Source organism: Macrotis lagotis, chromosome 1, assembly GCF_037893015.1.
Source record: "Macrotis lagotis isolate mMagLag1 chromosome 1, bilby.v1.9.chrom.fasta, whole genome shotgun sequence".
Classification (NCBI taxonomy): domain Eukaryota; kingdom Metazoa; phylum Chordata; class Mammalia; order Peramelemorphia; family Peramelidae; genus Macrotis; species Macrotis lagotis.
This window is the reverse complement of record NC_133658.1, coordinates 282,382,034-282,401,298: the sequence shown is the minus strand read 5'-3', so window position 1 is coordinate 282,401,298 and position 19,265 is coordinate 282,382,034. Positions and strand designations below refer to the sequence as shown.

General features: G+C 42.5%; 1 protein-coding gene across 1 annotated transcript in view; it reads left to right on the top strand.

The window, feature by feature from the left end:
* The window catches only part of NOTCH1 (notch receptor 1), a 70,391-nt gene that overhangs the window by 24,188 nt on the left and 26,938 nt on the right, over positions 1 to 19,265 (top strand). The window contains exons 3-10 of the mRNA XM_074210713.1: positions 4,525 to 4,787; positions 5,608 to 5,946; positions 11,143 to 11,265; positions 12,512 to 12,745; positions 13,631 to 13,786; positions 14,075 to 14,260; positions 14,985 to 15,098; positions 17,597 to 17,710. Of these exons, the coding sequence (XP_074066814.1) occupies positions 4,525 to 4,787; positions 5,608 to 5,946; positions 11,143 to 11,265; positions 12,512 to 12,745; positions 13,631 to 13,786; positions 14,075 to 14,260; positions 14,985 to 15,098; positions 17,597 to 17,710 (1,529 nt within the window). The remainder of the gene's footprint in view (positions 1 to 4,524; positions 4,788 to 5,607; positions 5,947 to 11,142; positions 11,266 to 12,511; positions 12,746 to 13,630; positions 13,787 to 14,074; positions 14,261 to 14,984; positions 15,099 to 17,596; positions 17,711 to 19,265) is intronic.

The window sequence follows — 19,265 nt, the reverse complement described above, 5'->3', positions numbered from 1 at the left end:
CTCTAGGCTTGTATGAAGGCCACAGTAAAAGAAACTCTAGATTTTCTTCATTATACCCTCCCTTTCTTCTCCCCCTTCTCTCTGGTCTCATTCCCTGTTCCTTGTCACATATGCTTAGAATGTGTTCCCTGTCACATACACTTAGAATATAAATACCTTATGAATCAATCTTCTTGGACAAAGAATTTTTCTCTGAGATCTTATTACTAACAGGCAATTCACACCTCCCTAGGAGTTTCCCTTCACAAACCACTGGGGTTGGGCTACAATCTTGCTGTCTAATTTTGCCCACCTCCTGGAAGTGGGGAGGGGAGAGCAGTGAAGAGAGGGTGAAGAAAGACACTTTTCCTTTATGATCTCACCAGACAAACATTTTACCTTATATGAAAGAAAACATAAAACATTCCCTCCTTCCTTTCATGACCCAAACCTGTTTTCCCCCATGGTGATTCTTGAAGAAACAAACCAAACCAAACCGCGCTACCCTGATCATGAAGGGGGGTATTGCCCAGCATACGGACAAAGATGACTGACGTTTGGGGACAGGCAAACATGCCTTCACTCTTTCCTTGCTCCTGGGCCCTCAACCCTGATGGACAATGGTCTCTCTCATAAGAGCAGTGGGCTCCCAGAGGCAGCCTGTTGCATTCTCAAACTGGAGGATACTATTGAGCCACCCAGAAACCTAGCCTCCTGTCCCTCCCCCCACCCCCCCATCGCCTGGGTCCAGGCCTGGCTATTGGCTGTCGGGCTCGGCAGCTGCTCTTCCTTATTAAAATGTGCACCTGCTCCCTCCAGCCACCCTTTGTCCGGAGAGCAGATGCCTGATTTATTAGACACATTTTCCTTCACATTGGTCTGGGATAATACAATCTCATTAACTCGAAATGTCCCCGAATCCTTACAAATTCTCACACAATCCTCAACAATGAAATTCGAATTAGGAAAGTGGCAGGGGGAGAGGGGAGGAGAATGAAACAGAGAAACTTAGTTGTACTTGACGTCTCTCTTCTGATTCTGGTTTTTGGAAGCCAGGTTGGGAAGGGGATAGGGGCTCTTCCAGGGTTCACTTTTGCCTGATTATCTTAAAGGTTTAGTAAAAGCTAGATAGCCTATAGGATGGAGGATTTTTTGTGGGGGGGGGGGTGATTGCTCAGGGTATTGCTGGGAGGCCAAGGTAAGTCTGGCTCATCTTACCCTTCTCAGCCTCACTGGACATTCCCCAGTATTCTCAGTTAATCATGACAGTAGCATCCAGCCAGAGATGGGATTGACATCTCGTGTTGAAAGAGGAGACAGGCAGGAGGAAGATGTGTGCCAGCGGGTGTTGATGGGGAGGCCTCAGAAATCTTTGATCAAGTGCCCTCTGTCTCTTCCTAACTACCCACGCCCCCCTTCCCTTTTCTCCTCCCCATCTTCCTTCCCACTCCCTTCTAGCCATCCTTGTCATCAGCTTGGAAAAGAAAAAAGAGCCTTTTCTCCTGTGCCCAAACTCCTATCTAACAATAGAGGGCATTGACATTCACTGGCGGGGAGGGGGAAAGAAGGGGGTAGTGAGTGGGTAAAGATCCTTTTTCTTTTCTAATCCTTCCTCCTGCCTGCTTTCCAAACTGGCCAGACAGAGCGGGTATGAAGTCGATGGAGAAATGACTGCTGGTAGAATTAACTCCACATTCTAATTGGGGCATTTTGGTAGAGAACATTGGAGGAATTTGAGAATCTTGAATTCAGCACAAGTTGCTCTTAGTTTATTCCAGACCACTTGGTGTGATTTTGGGTTCTTATGAATCTTATAGTATAGAAGAAATGGGCTTGGCCTCATTGGAGTAGGCGGGCCAGTTTGTTGATTTTGGCCCCTCTGATAGAAGTAGGTTTCTTTGCTCTCCCACTGATAGGAGCTGATGACCAACAATGGCCACAACTCTGTTCTGTGTCAGGAAACAACTTAATTCCCCAGGCCAATCCTTCCTATCCTTGAGGGCTTTTGTTTTCCTAATGCCAGTTGCTTTGGCCCTTTTGGCTTCTGGTAACAGATGGTTGGTCTGAGTGTCCATTTTTGAGTCTCTTTTCTTGCTCACCCTCCCTGAGCTCATCAGACAGAGATAAATGGCTGGCAGAGGGAAGACAGATTGATTCTCCTGGCCCAGTTCAGGTTTAGCTTAGAAAAGAAGTTTGGGACAAGGCAATTTATGCAGCAACTATTGAGAAATGCAGCTCTATTCTAGGAAGCCATCCTAGGGATCCACTGGTCAAAAGGACCTTATGTCAGAGCTCCACTGATGCTCTGTGGCATGTTTATCTGACCTTGTTTTCCTCTGTAAAGATCTTTTACAACTCTGATTTTTTTCTTTTGAAATTCCTTAAAGCTTTAAATCCTATTCTTCTCTGATCTTCTAAATGTGTCCCTCTTCCTTCTCATCCATCCTGAGGATCTACCAACCCTTACAATAGTATTATCTATTTCCTAAAGTATGGTTTCTATTTTTATTTTCAAGTTGAAATTAAACTAGAAAGAGAAGAGGAACCCAAAGGGGAAGTTGTTTTATGTTTCTGGTTTTTCCTAAAAATGGTCTGTCTGAGCATAGAATTATGGGGAAATTCAACCCAATTTAGAAAGAGTTCATGAACAATGGTTCAGAGAAGGTCCAGAGTATAAAGAAATTAATTCAAGGTCTAGCCTTCGGACACAAATAAAATGCTATAGTTCCTGTCCACAAAACCCAATGGGAAAAGACATAATGCTCTGTCCTTGTAGCACTGTGGTGTTTTGAATGTGAGTGTTAAAATTGACAAGCTCAGGGCTTGGGCATGCCTTTCATTCCCAGGGACTTATTAAAAGAAGGTGAGAGAGACACATAATAGCCCCCCCCCAAAAAAAAAACCAAACAAACCTAAGTCTTGTAGGATAAGGTAGGACTTTCTCTCACCACAGTTTGAAATTCTGAGTAGTTGGTTAACTCTTTTTCATAGATGAAGAGGCTTTCATTATTCTCTGGGGATGACAGCAGCTGTATCCAGAGTAATACACTATTCATAGAATACTATTACTAAACATTTGTATGGGGTTTAATTTGACAACATTCTCAAATGTATTTCAACCACAGGATTTAGAACTGGAAAAAAATAACCTTAAAAATTACCCAGTCATTTTCCAAATGAGGAACCCAAATCCCAGAAAATTTAAATGATTTCTCCCTAAGGTGACCATGCAGGTAGTGAATGGTAGAGATTGTATTTGAATCTAGGTCCTCTAATGGGTTTTCTTGTCTCATTTAACAGATGAGGACAGAAAAGTCCAGAAAAGTAAATTAACTTAGGCAAGCTCATATTAGAGCCCAGGTGTAGTGCCATTCCCATATAGCGATTTTGAGCATTGGGGCCATCCTGAGCAGCGTGCCTCATTCTAACTAGCTAGCATTAAGGACACCTGACACTGCCCTGGGCAAGGGTGTTGGGCTGGGAAGGGTGATGCTCTGCAGGTCCCAGGGTTTTCTATTTATCCTTCTCTAAGGGGAGGGGAATGGGAGGCTGAGGTGGCTGAGAGATGACCTATCTCTTCTTTTAAACAGGTGATTTATGGCTTCCCTCATGCTCTGGAAAATGTAGTAACAGGTGGCAGGGTAGGCTGGCCAGTGCAGCCAGGCAAACATGAAAGGGATTTCCTTGCTGTGGTGTTGAGCAGGAGAGAGGAATAGAGTCCTGAGGCTTTAGAAGTAAATCTTGGGGTGTTCAGGATTGTAGAGTTGCAGGATAATGACAGAAACAGCTTTTGCTTGGAATTCTACTTTTCTGCATTCCTAATTCCTTTTCACTCCCTTTCTCAAGCCCCTTATTTTTGCAGGGTCACTCCAGTTGAAGGAGATTTCAGGCAAGAGCATGTGCTTTGTGGAGAAACTTGAAGGATTCCCTGTCATCAATGGGATTCCCTAGTGTGATGGGAAAAGACACAGTTGGTGCTCTTGGGTCACTCCTAGTCTGATGGGGGAAGACATAGTTATTCTCCACTCACTTCGTCTGATGGGAGGGAACTAGAGTCCTGCTTTTGGAGAGCTCCTAAGCTGAGGGAAAAGGGGATCATAGAGAAAATAGCTAACGATCCAGTAAGAATTATGGCTCCTTGGGGCGGCTAGGTGGCGCAGTGGATAAAGCACTGGCCCTGGAGTCAGGAGTACCTGGGTTCAAATCTGGTCTCAGACAATAATTACCTAGCTGTGTGGCCTCAGGCAAGCCACTTAACCCCATTTGCCTTGCAAAAACCTGAAAAAAAAAGAATTATGGCTTCTAAGTAGCAAAGTCTAGAGTTGAAACTTTTACATCTGCTGCCTAGTTCATAATTTACTGAGCTTAGGTAAGCTACTTGATCTCTTCCAGTCTTACTCTTTCCTCTTTGTGAAATTGTTACCAACCAATCATTTCTGAACTTTACAGAAGAACAAAGAGACAGAGACCTAACTCTATTGGCCAGGAGGGTGGGGAATTGCTGGACCAGAGACCAATTCCTTTGTATGTTTTCCCACCCAACAGTTGCAGCGGACCCTATGTTGGCCAGCATTGTCAAGCCCCTAACCCTTGCCTCAGTAACCCATGCAAGAATGCTGGGACCTGCCACATAGTTATCCAGGGCAGCATCGTGGACTATGCCTGCACCTGCCGCCTGGGCTTCTCTGACCGGCTTTGCTTGACTCCAGAGGACAATGCTTGCTTGAATAACCCTTGCCGGAATGGAGGCACCTGTGAACTCATTACACTTACTGACTTCAAGTGCCGTTGTCCCCCTGGATGGTCAGGTAAGATAAAAGCCTCAGCCTCTGGGGTAGGGGTTCTTAACCTGGGGACTCTGCAAACTTGGGGTTCATTGTTTTTGATTTTTAAATATCTTAGCTATTTCAATGTAATTGGCTTTCTTTATAATCCTATGTATTTTTTAATATACTTAAAAACTTCTGAAAGGGGGTTTCTGAAGGGGTCCACAACACAAACAGTGAAGAACTCCTTCACATGGGAATGGCCCCCCCCCTTTAACTCTCTTCCGACCCTCAACCCTTGACCAGCAGGGGCTGGCCCTAAACCCCTACTTCCATGTACTCAGCAGGGAGAACAGTCACCCCAAATAGGGAGCAATATCACTTGAAAATATGGATTTTTTTAAGTGGAGGGTAGGTGACCAGCCAGAGGTTTCCTGGCTAGTAAATATTGGATAAGGGACCAAAAACTCAGGTCTCTTCATGCTGGGTTGAGTGGTGATCTGTACCAAGTTGTCGAATTAAGTCAGATCTCTTTAAGCCTCAGTTTCTTTAAATGTAAATTTTAGAACTGACTACAAATATCCCTTCCAGTTTTCAATCTATGATCCTATGGATTTGGATCATGGTTCTTTTACTCTACATCTATGTAACCTTTCAGATTTGTTGGATTAGATAAATCCATAAGGCCCCATCCAGCTCTAAATCCTCTGACCCATTGCTCAAACTACTCTGCCTCTTGGGCCTTCACGTTCCTTTGACTGACTGTCTGTATAGCAGAGCTATCAGGTGAGATAACAGATAGGAAAAACAAAATGTTAAGTGTGAAGGGTTATCATTCCTCCCTTCTACCTCTTTCCCCTAGGTAAGACATGCCAACAGGCTGACCCTTGTGCATCCAATCCCTGTGCTAATGGTGGACAGTGCCTACCTTTTGAGTCCAGCTACATCTGCGGCTGCCCTCCTGGTTTCCACGGCCCTACCTGCAAGCATGATGTCAATGAGTGTAACCAGAACCCTGCCATCTGCAAGAATGGGGGCACCTGTCACAATGAAGTTGGCTCCTACCAGTGTGTCTGCCGACCAGCCTTCACTGGCCAGAACTGCGAGGTGCTCTATGTACCCTGCAACCCTTCCCCCTGCCAGAATGGAGGCACCTGCCGTCAGACTGGAGATACCACCTATGAATGTACTTGTCTGCCAGGTACTGAACTCCTCCTTTCTCTTATACTACCTTTAGTCTTTACTGGGTCGGTACTGTATGGAACCAGTCTTGGGTCCAGTCCTGTGAGGAAGACAGAGTTGAAGGCTATAGCTCCTGTCCAGAGAGGGGATATGTTTGGGAATTCAAGGCTCCGATATGTAGAAAAATTGGAGAGCAGTCCAAGATAGCACAGTGGCATCCCTCATACAGTGTATCATCCACAGGCCCTGGGGTCATACCCTGCCTACTTCATAGTCTGAGTGACCTTGAACATGTCCTTTCCCTGCTTCAGGCTTCAGATTCCTCAAGTTTGTCAACAGGAGGATTTTGGAAAGGTCTTGAAAGGTCCCTTTCACTTCTTGAATGATGACTGCTGTCTTTGTCCTTAGAAAGGGAATTTAGTCTAAAAACCTTCCTAGAAGAGCTTCCTGCACCTCAGGGTAGCTTCATTGAGACCCTTTTTACCAACACTATCCAGCCTGCCAGTTGACAGTTCTTGATGGGGGCAGCCTGTGGTGTGTATGCCCCAGGAGCCTGTCATTAGGAATGGGCCCTGCTAGAGCATTTTTTTTTTTCAAAAGGGGAAATGAGAGGCCTCTTCAGCCTCAGTCCAAGCTTGTGCCCTAACAGTCTGTTCCTCAGAGATTCAGCCACTCCCACAAACAGCTGGGGCCCCCCTGCGTGCAGACACATAGTTTATGAACTTCCTGAATATCTACAGCCAGCTGGGGTGGGGGCTGGGGGTTGAGGGGTAGTGCCGGTTATAGCAGTGGTAGGGCCCTTAGGTAGGCTTTGTGTGGGGATAGTTTCTTTTCACACCTAAATTGCCTTTCTTCTTGTTAGGGACACAGTGGGGAAAATGGTATCTGAAGTTAGTTTGAAGCCCTTGTATGGGGAATGGAGAGGGAAAGCTTTCTGTGAGATGAGATGAGCAGCTTAAAGGACCATCTCAGGTCCATCAGGTGACAATAAGAACCCTAGAGAGTCAGAAGACCTGGGTGGTGGTAGTCCTACTTTTGCCATGATTTGTTTTCTCAACTTTTGGCAGGTGGTGTGGCTTCTTTGAATTTTGTGTTCATCCTTTAAATGGAAGGTGGGGGAACATGGGAAGGGGGTCTCCTTCTCACTGTTAACATTTTGGGGTCCTGTAAGTTATTAAGTTTTGTAACTTTGGGTGCCTAGGTTTGTGCTGCTAGATATTATTGGAGAAATAGAATAATACAGCAAGAGTCCATTCTCTCAAAGAGTTCAGATTTTTGTTGGGGAAGGGGGTGAGCTATGATTAGATAAAACTTACTAAGTTGTACGGCTGAGAACCATTAAAATTTGGCCAAAGGAATGGTCACTTTAAGCTGTTGTAACAATTCATCAAATATTTACTAAAATGTCTTATGGTTGTAATACAAGGTGCTGGGGGGGAGATAGGAACTTTAGATAAGATGGGAACCCTGCCCTGATGGGGCTTACAGTTGAGTTCCCTCACCCCAAGAAGGAGATAAAAGACCTAAGTAGAGATGATCACAATCAGAGTTGGAACCAGGGTGAACTGATGCCTTGGCTTCTGGGGGAAGCATTTGCAGCTTTCAGTAAGAACAGAGCTTCATACCTAGTTAGAATCATTAGTTAAAACCGGAAGCTAGCAGATGCTGGTTAGGGTTAGCGCCTCACCCACTTTCCCTAATGTGTCTCTCCTCTTCCCTCACTGAGTGCTGAGAAATCAGTCTTGTCCTAGTGTGCAACATCTCTATGCCACTTTCTCTTGTCCTTCCTACCACTGAGGTTGAAATTATTGCTGTTTGCCCCAGATATGGTTTGTGCTACTTGCTCTGGGGACAAAAGAAAATTTCTTCTTACAGTTCTGATTATAATAGGAAATAGTATATGATAATCAAAAGAATTTATGAAACATCCCTTTAAAGTGGATTAACAAGGTGAATGGCTGCAAAATTCCACAAAAGGGATCATGGAGCACAGTGTTCAGAGTCTATTCTCATACTGATATGATCATAAGGTCATAGGGATCAGAGCTAGAAGAGTCTTTACAGATATTTAATCTATCCCCCTAATTTTACAGAGGAAGAAACTGAGTGCTAGAGAAGTAAGGTGATTTGCCCAAGTTCACAGTCTGTGAGTAGTGAAAAAAGTTGGAATTTGAATTCAGATCCTCTAAATTCAAATCCAAAACTTTTCCTCCTGCAGCACAGCTTAGATGATATTTGATTTGACTTTTTTTTTTTTTTTTTTTTGGTTTTAGCAAGGCAAATGGGGTTAAGTGGCTTTCCCAAGGCCATACAGCTAGGTAATTATTAAGTGTTTGAGATCAGATTTGAACCCAGGTACTCCTGAATCCAGGACCAGTGCTTTATCCACTGCACCACCTAGCTGCCCCTTGAGTTGATTTTTGAAGGAATGGGCAATAATTAAGCACATGTAGAACAGAGAGAATATTGCCACCACAGAAAATGGAATAAGCAAAAGGCATCAAAGGGGCAAATGGTGGCCCATCTTTGAGGGGGTATCACTAGTACATTTTGGCTGGATAATAGAATTCTCAAAAAAGAGTAACATGAGTTAAATCTGGATTAAGTGAGGTAGTGCCAGTTTCTGGAAGATTTTGAATGGAAGGAAAGAAATAGAGATCTAGAATAGATTTTTGAGCAGAGTGAGTTGCTTTTTGTAAGGGAAAAGCCTTGAGCTGGACCTTGAAAGAGAGATCATCAGATTGGTGCTGGAGACACCAGAAAAAGAAGTCAAAATGTTTTTCAGTGACTTTGTATAGTGCAAGTGTCTAGCTTTGGACCTTCCTACTATCACCATAGGAAGTGGTCAAGGGGACAGCTTCCTGGGTCTCAATGAGTCAGTGGAGGATGGGAGGTTGGAAAGACATATCCAGGCTCTAGCTTCTCTTCCTGTTTGACCCCTCAACTTGCTTAGTTGTCACTGTTCACTCATCAGTCACTGCCTTCTGTGCACTGTCTTGCCAAAGCCCACTGCTGGTCTAATTCTAAAAGATCTATAGCAGAGGAAACCTTCTTGATGGTGGGGAAGGAGATGGAAAAGGAGACAAGACACTGGAGTTTAAAGTTTAAAGTTCAAGATCTTTGGTTTATTAATTCTGGTTGTGGAGAAGCTTGAATGGCAGGTGAACAAAGCATCACTTGTTCTTATCCCCCTCCCTAATTAACAATTAAGCAAACACAGAGTGTAGGCCCAACCCTCTGTTAGGTTAGAGGTATATGAAAGCAGAAAATGAGAGTCCTTGTCCTTCTGAAGCCCGTAGTCTATTTAGAGAATACAAAACAACCCAAACCAGACCATACATTCCAGGGTTCTAGAGGACATTCATGGAATAGACCCTCTCACCAATAAAGATTATTTCTAATTTACAGTGTAGTGTCTGAGTGGTTCAGATGGGAGAAGGGGATGAGTTCACCAATTTAATCTCAATTTCTCTGGAGCACAGCATAATGTGATGTCTACATCAACCTCTTACGGACTTGAAAAAAGGCAAAATGATTGGATTCTTGCATAGCTCTTAGAGGAGGAGGAGGAGGAGTATGCCCTCTCATTTCCAGTCTGGTATTATTTTCATGGGTGCATTCCATTATCTATACAGCTTTTGAAGAACAGGGATCATGTTTTAACATTTCACAGTACAAGAGGTGAATGTGTCCAGGTCCAATCTTCCTTTTGTTAAGGAACTTGGGAATACCTAGGAATGGATGCTTGTCCCCTACTTACTTTGCTGTAAGAAATATTTGGCTGTGATAGTCCTTTTCTTATTTACTATAAACATACCATTCCTCAGGAGTGCCGGTGATGAGCAGCAGGTTATACATTAACAAACTGGCTTCTTGGTTTTCACTTTGCCACTTGGCCAACAGACAAATGGGTTGAAGTCTAGTTTCTTTTTTCTTTCCTAGGCCACTTTTCCCTTCTCTCCAAAAGGGATTCAGAAGTCCCACTTTTTACTGACTACTATTAATGGAGAAAGCTCTCCTTCAGTGGAGATGAGTTGTGTTGATTGCCATTGCTTTGGGTTCTTTGATGGATCTCTTGTAGAAACAGGGGTGATTCCCTGATTGTCATGTCCCAGATCTGAAAAGCACCTTAAGAATAAGGACCTGAAAAGGTATCTATAAATTTCCTGCTTGGCCTTTCCTCAAGGCTCTTTGAGAAAAATTCTTCCTAACTGGCTGGAGCTGGAAGAAGAATGGGTAACTGTAAAGAATGAGTGTCTGCTCCACAAAAATGCTTCTATTGAAAACACAAGCTCTTCAGTTTTTCCTTTTCACATTCAACCAAGATCTTTTGAATTTCTTTTTTTCCTGCTGCCACTTTCCAGCTTTGAGTGGGCAAGGCTGGCAGGCAGGTAATGGGAGGGGGGGTGTCTTTGACACTCCTGCTCTGGGGCAAAGCCCACAGGGAGTGGGGCTGAAGTAGTTTGACTTTCCCCAAGGGTATGAGGCAGTTCAAAGGATTCCTTAACTGGTCTAGAGCATTAATCAGTAACTGGCCACAGGTTTGCCCTGCAGTATAGCAGCCTGAAGCAATTAGAATCAGACTCTCCTGGGTTGATCATTGAGCCAGAGGGAGTGGAGCAGATTAATAGGTAACCTGGCAGCCAGAATGATTTAGATATTAAGCACCCCCCCCCAAGGGTTGGAACTGAGTAAGGTCCCTTGTAATCAAGGAATTAAGCCTTAGATTATTCAGTTAGGAAACAAATATTCCTCTTTCTCCTTGCCTCCACTCCCCTACACAACACTCCCCTCTCCCAGAAATATCAGGAACAAAGCCATTGACATTGGGTTATTTTCACTTTGTTTCAAAAAAGTTCAATATAGATGGAATTTCTATATTTTGCATTCTTCCTACCTTAGAAGAATTGAATATTCTTACTTGTCCAGATTGGTCATTTTGCACCAGTGGCAACTGCAGTCCAGAAAAAGGGAAGTGATTTGCTGAAGGTTACACAGAATTAGGGACATAACTAGTTTAGAATCCAAATCCCAAATCAGTCCAGTGATTGCCCCACTGCATCCTCTACTCCAGATCTAATCAGGTGATGGAGCTGAGCTCATAGATAGCATATAACAAGAAATATCCTTTAAAGTGAAGTAGAAAATTATATCCTAATTTGCTGGCAACCTAAGTGGAGTCTGATTTATCTTCTTTCTGTTTCTTTCCTCTCAGGTTTTACTGGTCAGAATTGTGAAGACAACATTGATGACTGTCCTGGTAATAACTGTAAGAATGGAGGGACTTGTGTGGATGGGGTGAACACCTACAACTGCCGCTGCCCCCCAGAATGGACAGGTATGAGGCAATTAACTGACTGACTCTTGAGTAAAGATAAATGAATTTTAGGGGTGTCGCCCAGAAATGGAAAAGACTCTTCCACACTCACTTCACAGCTTCACTAGGACTTCCCCAGATCCATAGGTCAATGCAGTCCTAAACATAGGAAGATGATACAAGTTCAGGCTCATGGTTTAAGTTGCTAATCATATCATTTACCCTAGAACTAGTACTCTGGAACAGGGGTTTATGACTGTCTAAGCCCACTCTGTACTTTGTCCTCATCACATAAGCCCTTATGTATCTAACCCTTTTATCCTTAACTCTTTTGGACATGGCACGCCCACTTCTATGGGACCCTGGGTTTATGGTAATATTGAACACTGTCTGCCAGTCAATATGCAGACACATCCTCTTACCAATATTTGATCCCAGGACAGAATTAAGATAGGAGTATTGGTGAACATATTGGAGAAGACTCTGTGTCTCAGTAATGTATATTCGTACTGATAAGCTTATGTATCAAGAAAAAAATTATAAAATATTTGGTATATAATATTTAAGAAAGTAGTTTTGTGTATGGCTCTCATTTCTGTTTTCCACTCTTCTTCCCTTCCCCATTTTGAAAGGGATTATTTTGAAATGAAATATTCTTTAAAGTTTCAATTCTATTGGGCATACTACAAAAGAAAGATTTTTTAAGTGTTCTTTGTCTTTGTGACATAATATACAAAAGATTATCCTAACATTACAAGTAAATTATCTGTATCAATTCCTTCTTGCTAAAACCTTGGTTCTCTGGAACTGTTAGAGAATGAATGAATGAACCATTTTTGGATAGCCATGTTTTTCTAGAACTGACCATTTGGTGCTTTTGTTTGTTTTTGCAAGGCAAATGGGGTTAAGTGGCTTGCCCAAGGCCACACAGCTAGGTAATTATTAAGTGTCTGAGACTGGATTTGAACCCAGGTACTCCTGACTCCAGGGCCGGTGCTTTATCCACTGCGCCACCTAGTTGCCCCCATTTGGTGCTTTTTGAGGGATTTCTCCCTCAAGAAAAAGTACTTTGTATTTATTTTATTTGGACATCTTTGTAACATGATTTATGTAGATTTTCTCAACTGTCCTGGTTCCTGCTTTCTCTTGTGACTGGTTCCGGCTTTCTCTTGTGAAATCACTTGGCTTTAAGTAATATAGCCTTCTAGCTGTCTTCCCTCCTGGAATTAGATGTGACATTGCCCTCCTTTCAATCCTTCCCTCCCAGGTCAGTATTGTACAGAGGATGTGGATGAGTGTCAGCTCATGCCCAATGCCTGCCAGAATGGTGGTACTTGTCATAATACTCATGGTGACTACAACTGTGTGTGTGTCAATGGTTGGACTGGTGAGGACTGCAGTGAAAATATAGATGACTGTGCAAATGCTGCTTGTTTCCATGGTGCCACCTGCCATGACCGTGTTGCTTCCTTCTACTGTGAATGCCCCCACGGCCGCACAGGTAGGTTAACTGCAGGGGAGGTGACTATTTACACACTGAAAAATGCTTTGAAAATAAAGGGACTAGGGAGCAGGTAGATGACACAGTAGATAGAGTACTAGCCCTGGATCAGGAGGACCTGAGTTCAAATTCTGTCTCAGTCACTTAATAATTACCTAGCTGTGTGACTTTGAGCAAGTCACTTAACCCCATTGCCTTAAAAAGAAAAATGTACTAAAGGAAGGTGAAATATTAGTATAAGCCCCACCCAAATAGTTTGGAAATCCGGATAACTAGAATTTTTACCTGGGATCTAGGGATTACAAACTTAGTATGTTAGTCAATTAACATTTATACTACTGTATATTAGAGTCTGTACTAAACTTTGCAAAAAAGGAACACAAAAAAAAGAGTTGCTGACCTCAAAGAGCCTATTAAAATCTGATAAAGGAAGACACAATCAGCCCAGTCTCCTAGCCATCTCCATCTCTATCTGTTGTACCTGCAATGAGAATGGTCCTCAGAAAAGAAAAACTGAGAAATTAAAATGAAATCTAGTTTTCATATCAACCTAGTTTGTGTTCTTTCATTGCAAGGGATGATATATTTATCATCTATTGTCAGGAATATAGTAGAGAATATTCCTTTAACAGGTATAAGTTGGGTTATCTCTCCAGGATCCTTTTTAATTGCTTTTTTTTGTTTGTTTTTCTAAATTATTTAATTGGTTTTTTGTTGTTTTAAATTATATCTTGATTCTATTAAAAAAAAAAACAAAAATAGCAGCTCATATGGAAGCATAATATTATCATGCAAAATACTTGAAGGACTAGAATACTGGATCCTTCAGTCCTTTGGGAACTTAATGTGGTTAAGTTCACATCTCATTCACATTTTTTCACTTAGGTCTGCTTTGTCACCTCAATGATGCTTGCATCAGCAACCCATGCAATGAGGGCTCCAACTGTGATACCAACCCTGTCAATGGCAAAGCCATCTGTACTTGCCCCTCTGGCTATATGGGGCCAGCCTGCAACCAAGATGTGGATGAATGCTCATTGGGTATGTGGCTGAGCAGGTCCATTGGGACATAGACTGAGTGCTTGTTGTATGACAGTCATTCTACTGGGGAAAGAGGCTTGAGGGAAAGAGGAGATAGTACTTTCTGCTCCTGGGGATCCCCCCCCAGTCAGGATTCAGTCAGGGAAGGCATTGTCTAGCTCTGTCACTTTTAATTGCATTTTTGGGAGTAACCTTGGGATAAAGATGAGGCACTTAGGAGATAGGATCAACTCTTGGGTTATAGAAATTCTTTAAATCCATTTTTGTATTTGTTTTCCCCCTTAATAGGTGCTAATCCTTGTGAGCATGCTGGTAAATGTATCAACACCCTTGGCTCCTTTGAGTGTCAGTGTCTGCAAGGGTATACTGGACCTCGATGTGAAATTGATGTCAATGAGTGCATATCCAATCCTTGTCAGAATGATGCCACTTGCTTGGACCAGATTGGAGAGTTCCAGTGTATCTGCATGCCAGGTCTGAAATGGGAGTTACTGGGATTCCTCCAGCCCCAAAGGGATGGATATAAAGTGCTTTGGAAATTTAGTGGGCAGGCACAAGTCTTTTCTGAGTATGGAGACACAATGGGCTGTGGATACAGGATGAAAAGTTAGGATCAGGGAAACTAAACCTGGAAGTACTTGGCACTTATCAAAGATCAGAGTCAATATAGGAAACTATGGTCAGAATGCAGGGAAACTGAGCAGAGAGAATGCTATTAAAATAAGGCAGAAGAAGTTGTGTAGTCAGAAGTCCAGGGAAATAGGAGATTCCCAGGAGTAGGATGACACATGGCAGACAAGTCTAGGCTTCCTGATGTGACAGTGGATCCCTGACCTGTGTGGTGTGTAAGGTTCTAGGGGTGACTCTGGTCCTTAGGCTTTTTGGTGAACTTAGGAATTTATTCTCTCTAATACTCCCTTCTAGAGCATACGGGGTTGGACTAAATGGTTTCTCCATTTGTTCTAGTCTTGATATTCTGTGATTAATAAGTATAATTAATTTCTACTGTATCCCAAAAACTTCCTGCTAAGACATGAATCTTTTCTCAACTTCTCTCCTGGGGCTCCTAGATGGAAAGAAAAAAAGGAAGTTCCTGACAATTGCTTATGTCCTGAATGCCAGAAACCTTCCCTCTCTCCCCCCATCATTCTTCTAACGTCAACCCAATTCCCTCCTCTCTTCTTCCTCCCACTTCCAGGCTATGAGGGTGTTTATTGTGAGATCAACACAGACGAGTGTGCCAGCAGCCCTTGCCTGCACAACGGCATCTGCATCGACAAGATCAGCGAGTTCCACTGCGATTGCCCCACGGGTAAGGACTAAGGATGGGCTGGCTGGGCGGTCGATAGCCTTGCCTCTCAGCATAAGCCTTTGTAGTGGAAACAAAGTTGAAATTAATCCCCTTGCCAGAGGCAACTAAGGAAAGGTGGATTTCCATGCCTGCTGCAGGACTCCCTTGGAGTCCAAGGCAACCCACTCCCCAAAGCCAGAATTCTTCATCTGCATTAGGGAATGCTGCCTTTTTGGCCAAAAATGGCACAGGAACAAAGACTCTGCTCTTCGCTACTCATTCAGCCTCTCAAAATGCTTATTTGCTCAGAGGGAGTGTGTAATAGTAGTAGTAGTAGTAGTAGTAGTAGTAGTAGTAAGTAGTAGTAGTAGTAGTAGTAGTAGTAGTAGTAGTAGTAGTAGTAGTAGTAGTAGTAGTAGTGGTTTTGAGTTTGTAGAATCAATAGTAGAATAATTCTGGTTGCCAAATATATGATCTTGGGCTTTTTTAAAGCTCTTTTTGTTGTTGTTTTGGGGTTTTTTAAAACTGGACAATGGGGTTAAAGTGACTTGCCCAAGGTCACACAACTAGGTAATTATTAAGTGTCTGAGGCCAGATTTGAACTCAGGTCTTCCTGACTCCAGGGCTGGTGCTCTATCCACTGTGCCACCTAGCTGACCCTGGCTAACCTCTTGAGTGAGTCTCAGTTTCTTCATCTGTAAACTGAGGTGGTTAGTCTATTTGATGTTGAAGGTCCCTTCTAACTTTTAAAAGTCAGTGAACCCAAGGAATCACATCCCCCCTTTCTCCTCCTTGCTGGTTTAAGATAAGGTGAAATTTCTCAGGTAATCATAATTCAAGAAGACTAAAGAAGCGAGAAAGATCTTGATTCATATGTGTGTGTGTGTGTGTGTGTGTATGTATGTATATATGTATATGTATGTATGTGTATATACATACACAGAGAAAGTGTGATGAGTGAGAGAATGAATGAGTGAGAGTGCACCATGAAGAGATGGATATAAAGCCAGAAGGACTGAATTTCAGTTCTAACACTTATCATTAAACTAATTATGATCTTGGGCAAACTACTTCTTTGCTCTGACTTAGTTTTACCATCAGTACAATGGTGGTATTAACCTGGGGTATCTTTCCCAGCCCTGGTACTCTGATTATAAAGCAACACCTGCCCAGTTTTTAGGAAGTGCCTACTCTGGGAAAGAAATAGTTTCTTCCAAAGAAACGTTCCCAAGAGCTTGGGTTAGAGTGAACAGAATTTCTGAATATTAAGGATAGGAAAATAGGGATATTTTGCAGAGAAATTATTGCTTTTCTCACCTTTGAGAGAGCTAGTTAATAAAAGAAAGCTGCCTTAAGAAAGGGTAGATGTGCTTTTTCTGGATAGATCAAAGATATTCAGTCACCTTCTCAGTTGAATAGTTAACTTAAGTACTGCCTATCTTCATGCCTCTGTGTGTGTGTGTGTGTGTGTGTGTGTGTGTGCACAAACACACCATCTCATGGCCCTCTGCCCTGGGATAAGGAAAGGGAAAAGAGAGTCTGAATACAGTTAAAATGAAAACCTAAAGTTTGTGATTGAAAAGTCTCCAGCGTGGGAAGGCTGGGGGGGGCATGCCATAGAACTTGTTGGGGGCTTGACTAAGGTGTCAGAATCCCAGGATAAAAAACAAGAGTGTGTGTGTGTGGGGGGGGGGAATGGACAAGCTGTGAAAGGATTTCGAATTTCAGATCCTTCACTCCTCTAGAGATGTAAATAAGATGTCCCAGACATTGGGTCAGATTCCCCCATTCACAGCCCTATGTGGCTGTAGCTATGGCAACCCAGAGTAGGTTTGAAAAAAAATACTAGCTTCTATAGGCAGGCCTGGGAATGGGGGGGGGGGGGTGAGGAGCTGGCAGTGTACAGGGAAGGGACAGTAATCAGAAGGGAGTGAGCTGAAAGAAATCAAGGGGCTTTGGGATGAGAAAGCTTTGAGCTATGGTTGGAAGAGAAACTTGAAGGCAGGACTTTATACAATACCTCGGAGAGATATTTTGTTATTTCTTGGGAATATTTTATCCAAGCCTAAGTTGGGGGGGGGGGAGCAGATATTTGTAAAAAATACTTCTTGAATAGGCTGATTTGGTAAGGATACACTACTTCACAGTGTTGGACTGGTCTTGAGCAGTGCAGGGGAGATGATGCTTAACTTTATGGAGAAAGGCTTTGAAGGGAAAACTAGGTGGCCCATGGGATAGAGCACTGGCCCTAGAGTCAGGAGGACCTGAGTTCAAATCAAGCTGAGACATTTAATAATTAACTAGCTTTGTAGTATTGGACTGGTCACTTAACCTCAATGCCTTGCAAAGAAAAAAAAACAAAAAGGTTAATGAGAAGGGCTTTGGAATTGACTCCTCTTTGATGAGTTTTCCTGTAAGATTCCTACTTCTTTAGGACTTGACCTTGGAAAGAAGGCTGCAGATGTTTAGGATAGAAGAGGACAAACAGTGACTGATAACTGCTCTGCTCTGGATTTCAGGCTTCAATGGGCACCTCTGTCAGTATGACATTGATGAGTGTGCCAGCACACCTTGTAAGAATGGAGCAAAATGTGTGGATGGCCCCAATACCTACACCTGCGAGTGTACTGAAGGTAAGTGTTTTTTCCCCAGTTCTTGTTATCCCTATAACTTCTCATCTTTCTAGCATTAAGCCAAAAATCAGGAAGTAAAAAAAGAACTAAGTAGATATCTCAGAATCCTGGGAACCAAAAATATCTAGCTGAATTAAGGAGACATCCCTCTGTCACCAAATTAAATTAATTAGTTAGTATCTTCTCGTCAATAAAGCACACCAAGACCATAATAAAAAATGTGCTTTGTTGGTTTCAAAATGTTCTGTTAATTTTGTAAGCTGTATGTTTATACACAGTTCTTGTTGTTTTTTTTTGTTTGTTTTTTTTGTTTTTTTTTTTAGGCTTTTGCAAGGCAAATGGGGTTAAGTGGCTTACCCAAGGCCACACAGCTAGGTAATTACTAAGTGTCTGAGATCAGACCTGAACCCACTCCAGGGCCGGTGCTTTATCCACTGGGCCACCTAGCTGCTCCTGTACACAGTTCTAACAAACATCTTTTTTGGAACTTGTCATAGATCCTTGGGGCAACATGGTGGAGAGTGAGAAGCTATTATAAGCAGGAATAAAGGAATAATAATCATTTAGAAGATGGAGTGTGTAGGAGATTCATTCTGGACTCCAGAAACCTGGAGGTGTTACAGGAGAAAGGAGGAGTCCATGTCCCCTTAAACTCTGAGTACATTATTTGTATCAATCTTGAAGATTGGTAGTCTACTTGCAGAATCAGGGAAATTTGTTATCATTTCAAGTCCATAAAGATTTCCATTCTATATTCTAATTATTGGCACTTAGTGGGGCAGCTAGGTGGTGCAGTGGATAGAGCACTGGCCCTAGAGTCAGGAGTATCCTGTCTCAGACCCTTAATAATTGCCTAGCTGTGTAACCTTTGACAAGTCACTTAACCCCATTGCCTTAAATAAAAAAAAGGAAGAAGAAAATATTGGCACTTAAAAATACATTTTTTAATTTAAGATTTATTTACTAATGACTTTATCCAGCCACTGTAGATTCATCCCTTGCAAGAAATAAGTAGGATCAACCAAAATGATTCATTATATTGGCTGCCTGAAAAAATATGTTTCATTCCACATCTTTATTCTACCACTTCTCTTCTGAGAAGCAGTCAGCATGCTTTTCCACTTCTCTCTGAAATCATCATCAAACATTGATTTGCTTGGAGGTCTAGTTTTTTGTTGGTATCTTCCTTTTCATTGCATTACTGTAATCTCTATGTAAATTTTCCCCTGGTTCTGATTACTTCATTCTGTAGCAGTTCATTTATTTTCTTAGATTCATGTGTTTAATTCAGGTATTCCCAAGGTGATAAACACTCAGCTTTCTTCTAGTTCCTTGCTACTTTAATTGTTGTATATCTATGACATTTCCCATGGCATCTCTGAAGTATATACCTGGTAATGGTTTTGCTGGGTCAAACTTTTTTTCCCCTTCAAGTCATTTTTATACTCATTTGATTCTCTAACATCCCTGAGAGTTTGCTAGGAACATTGGCATCTCTCTTGTCCACTTGACAGATAAGGAAACTGATGGAGCATTTCTTACTGAATAATCCAGG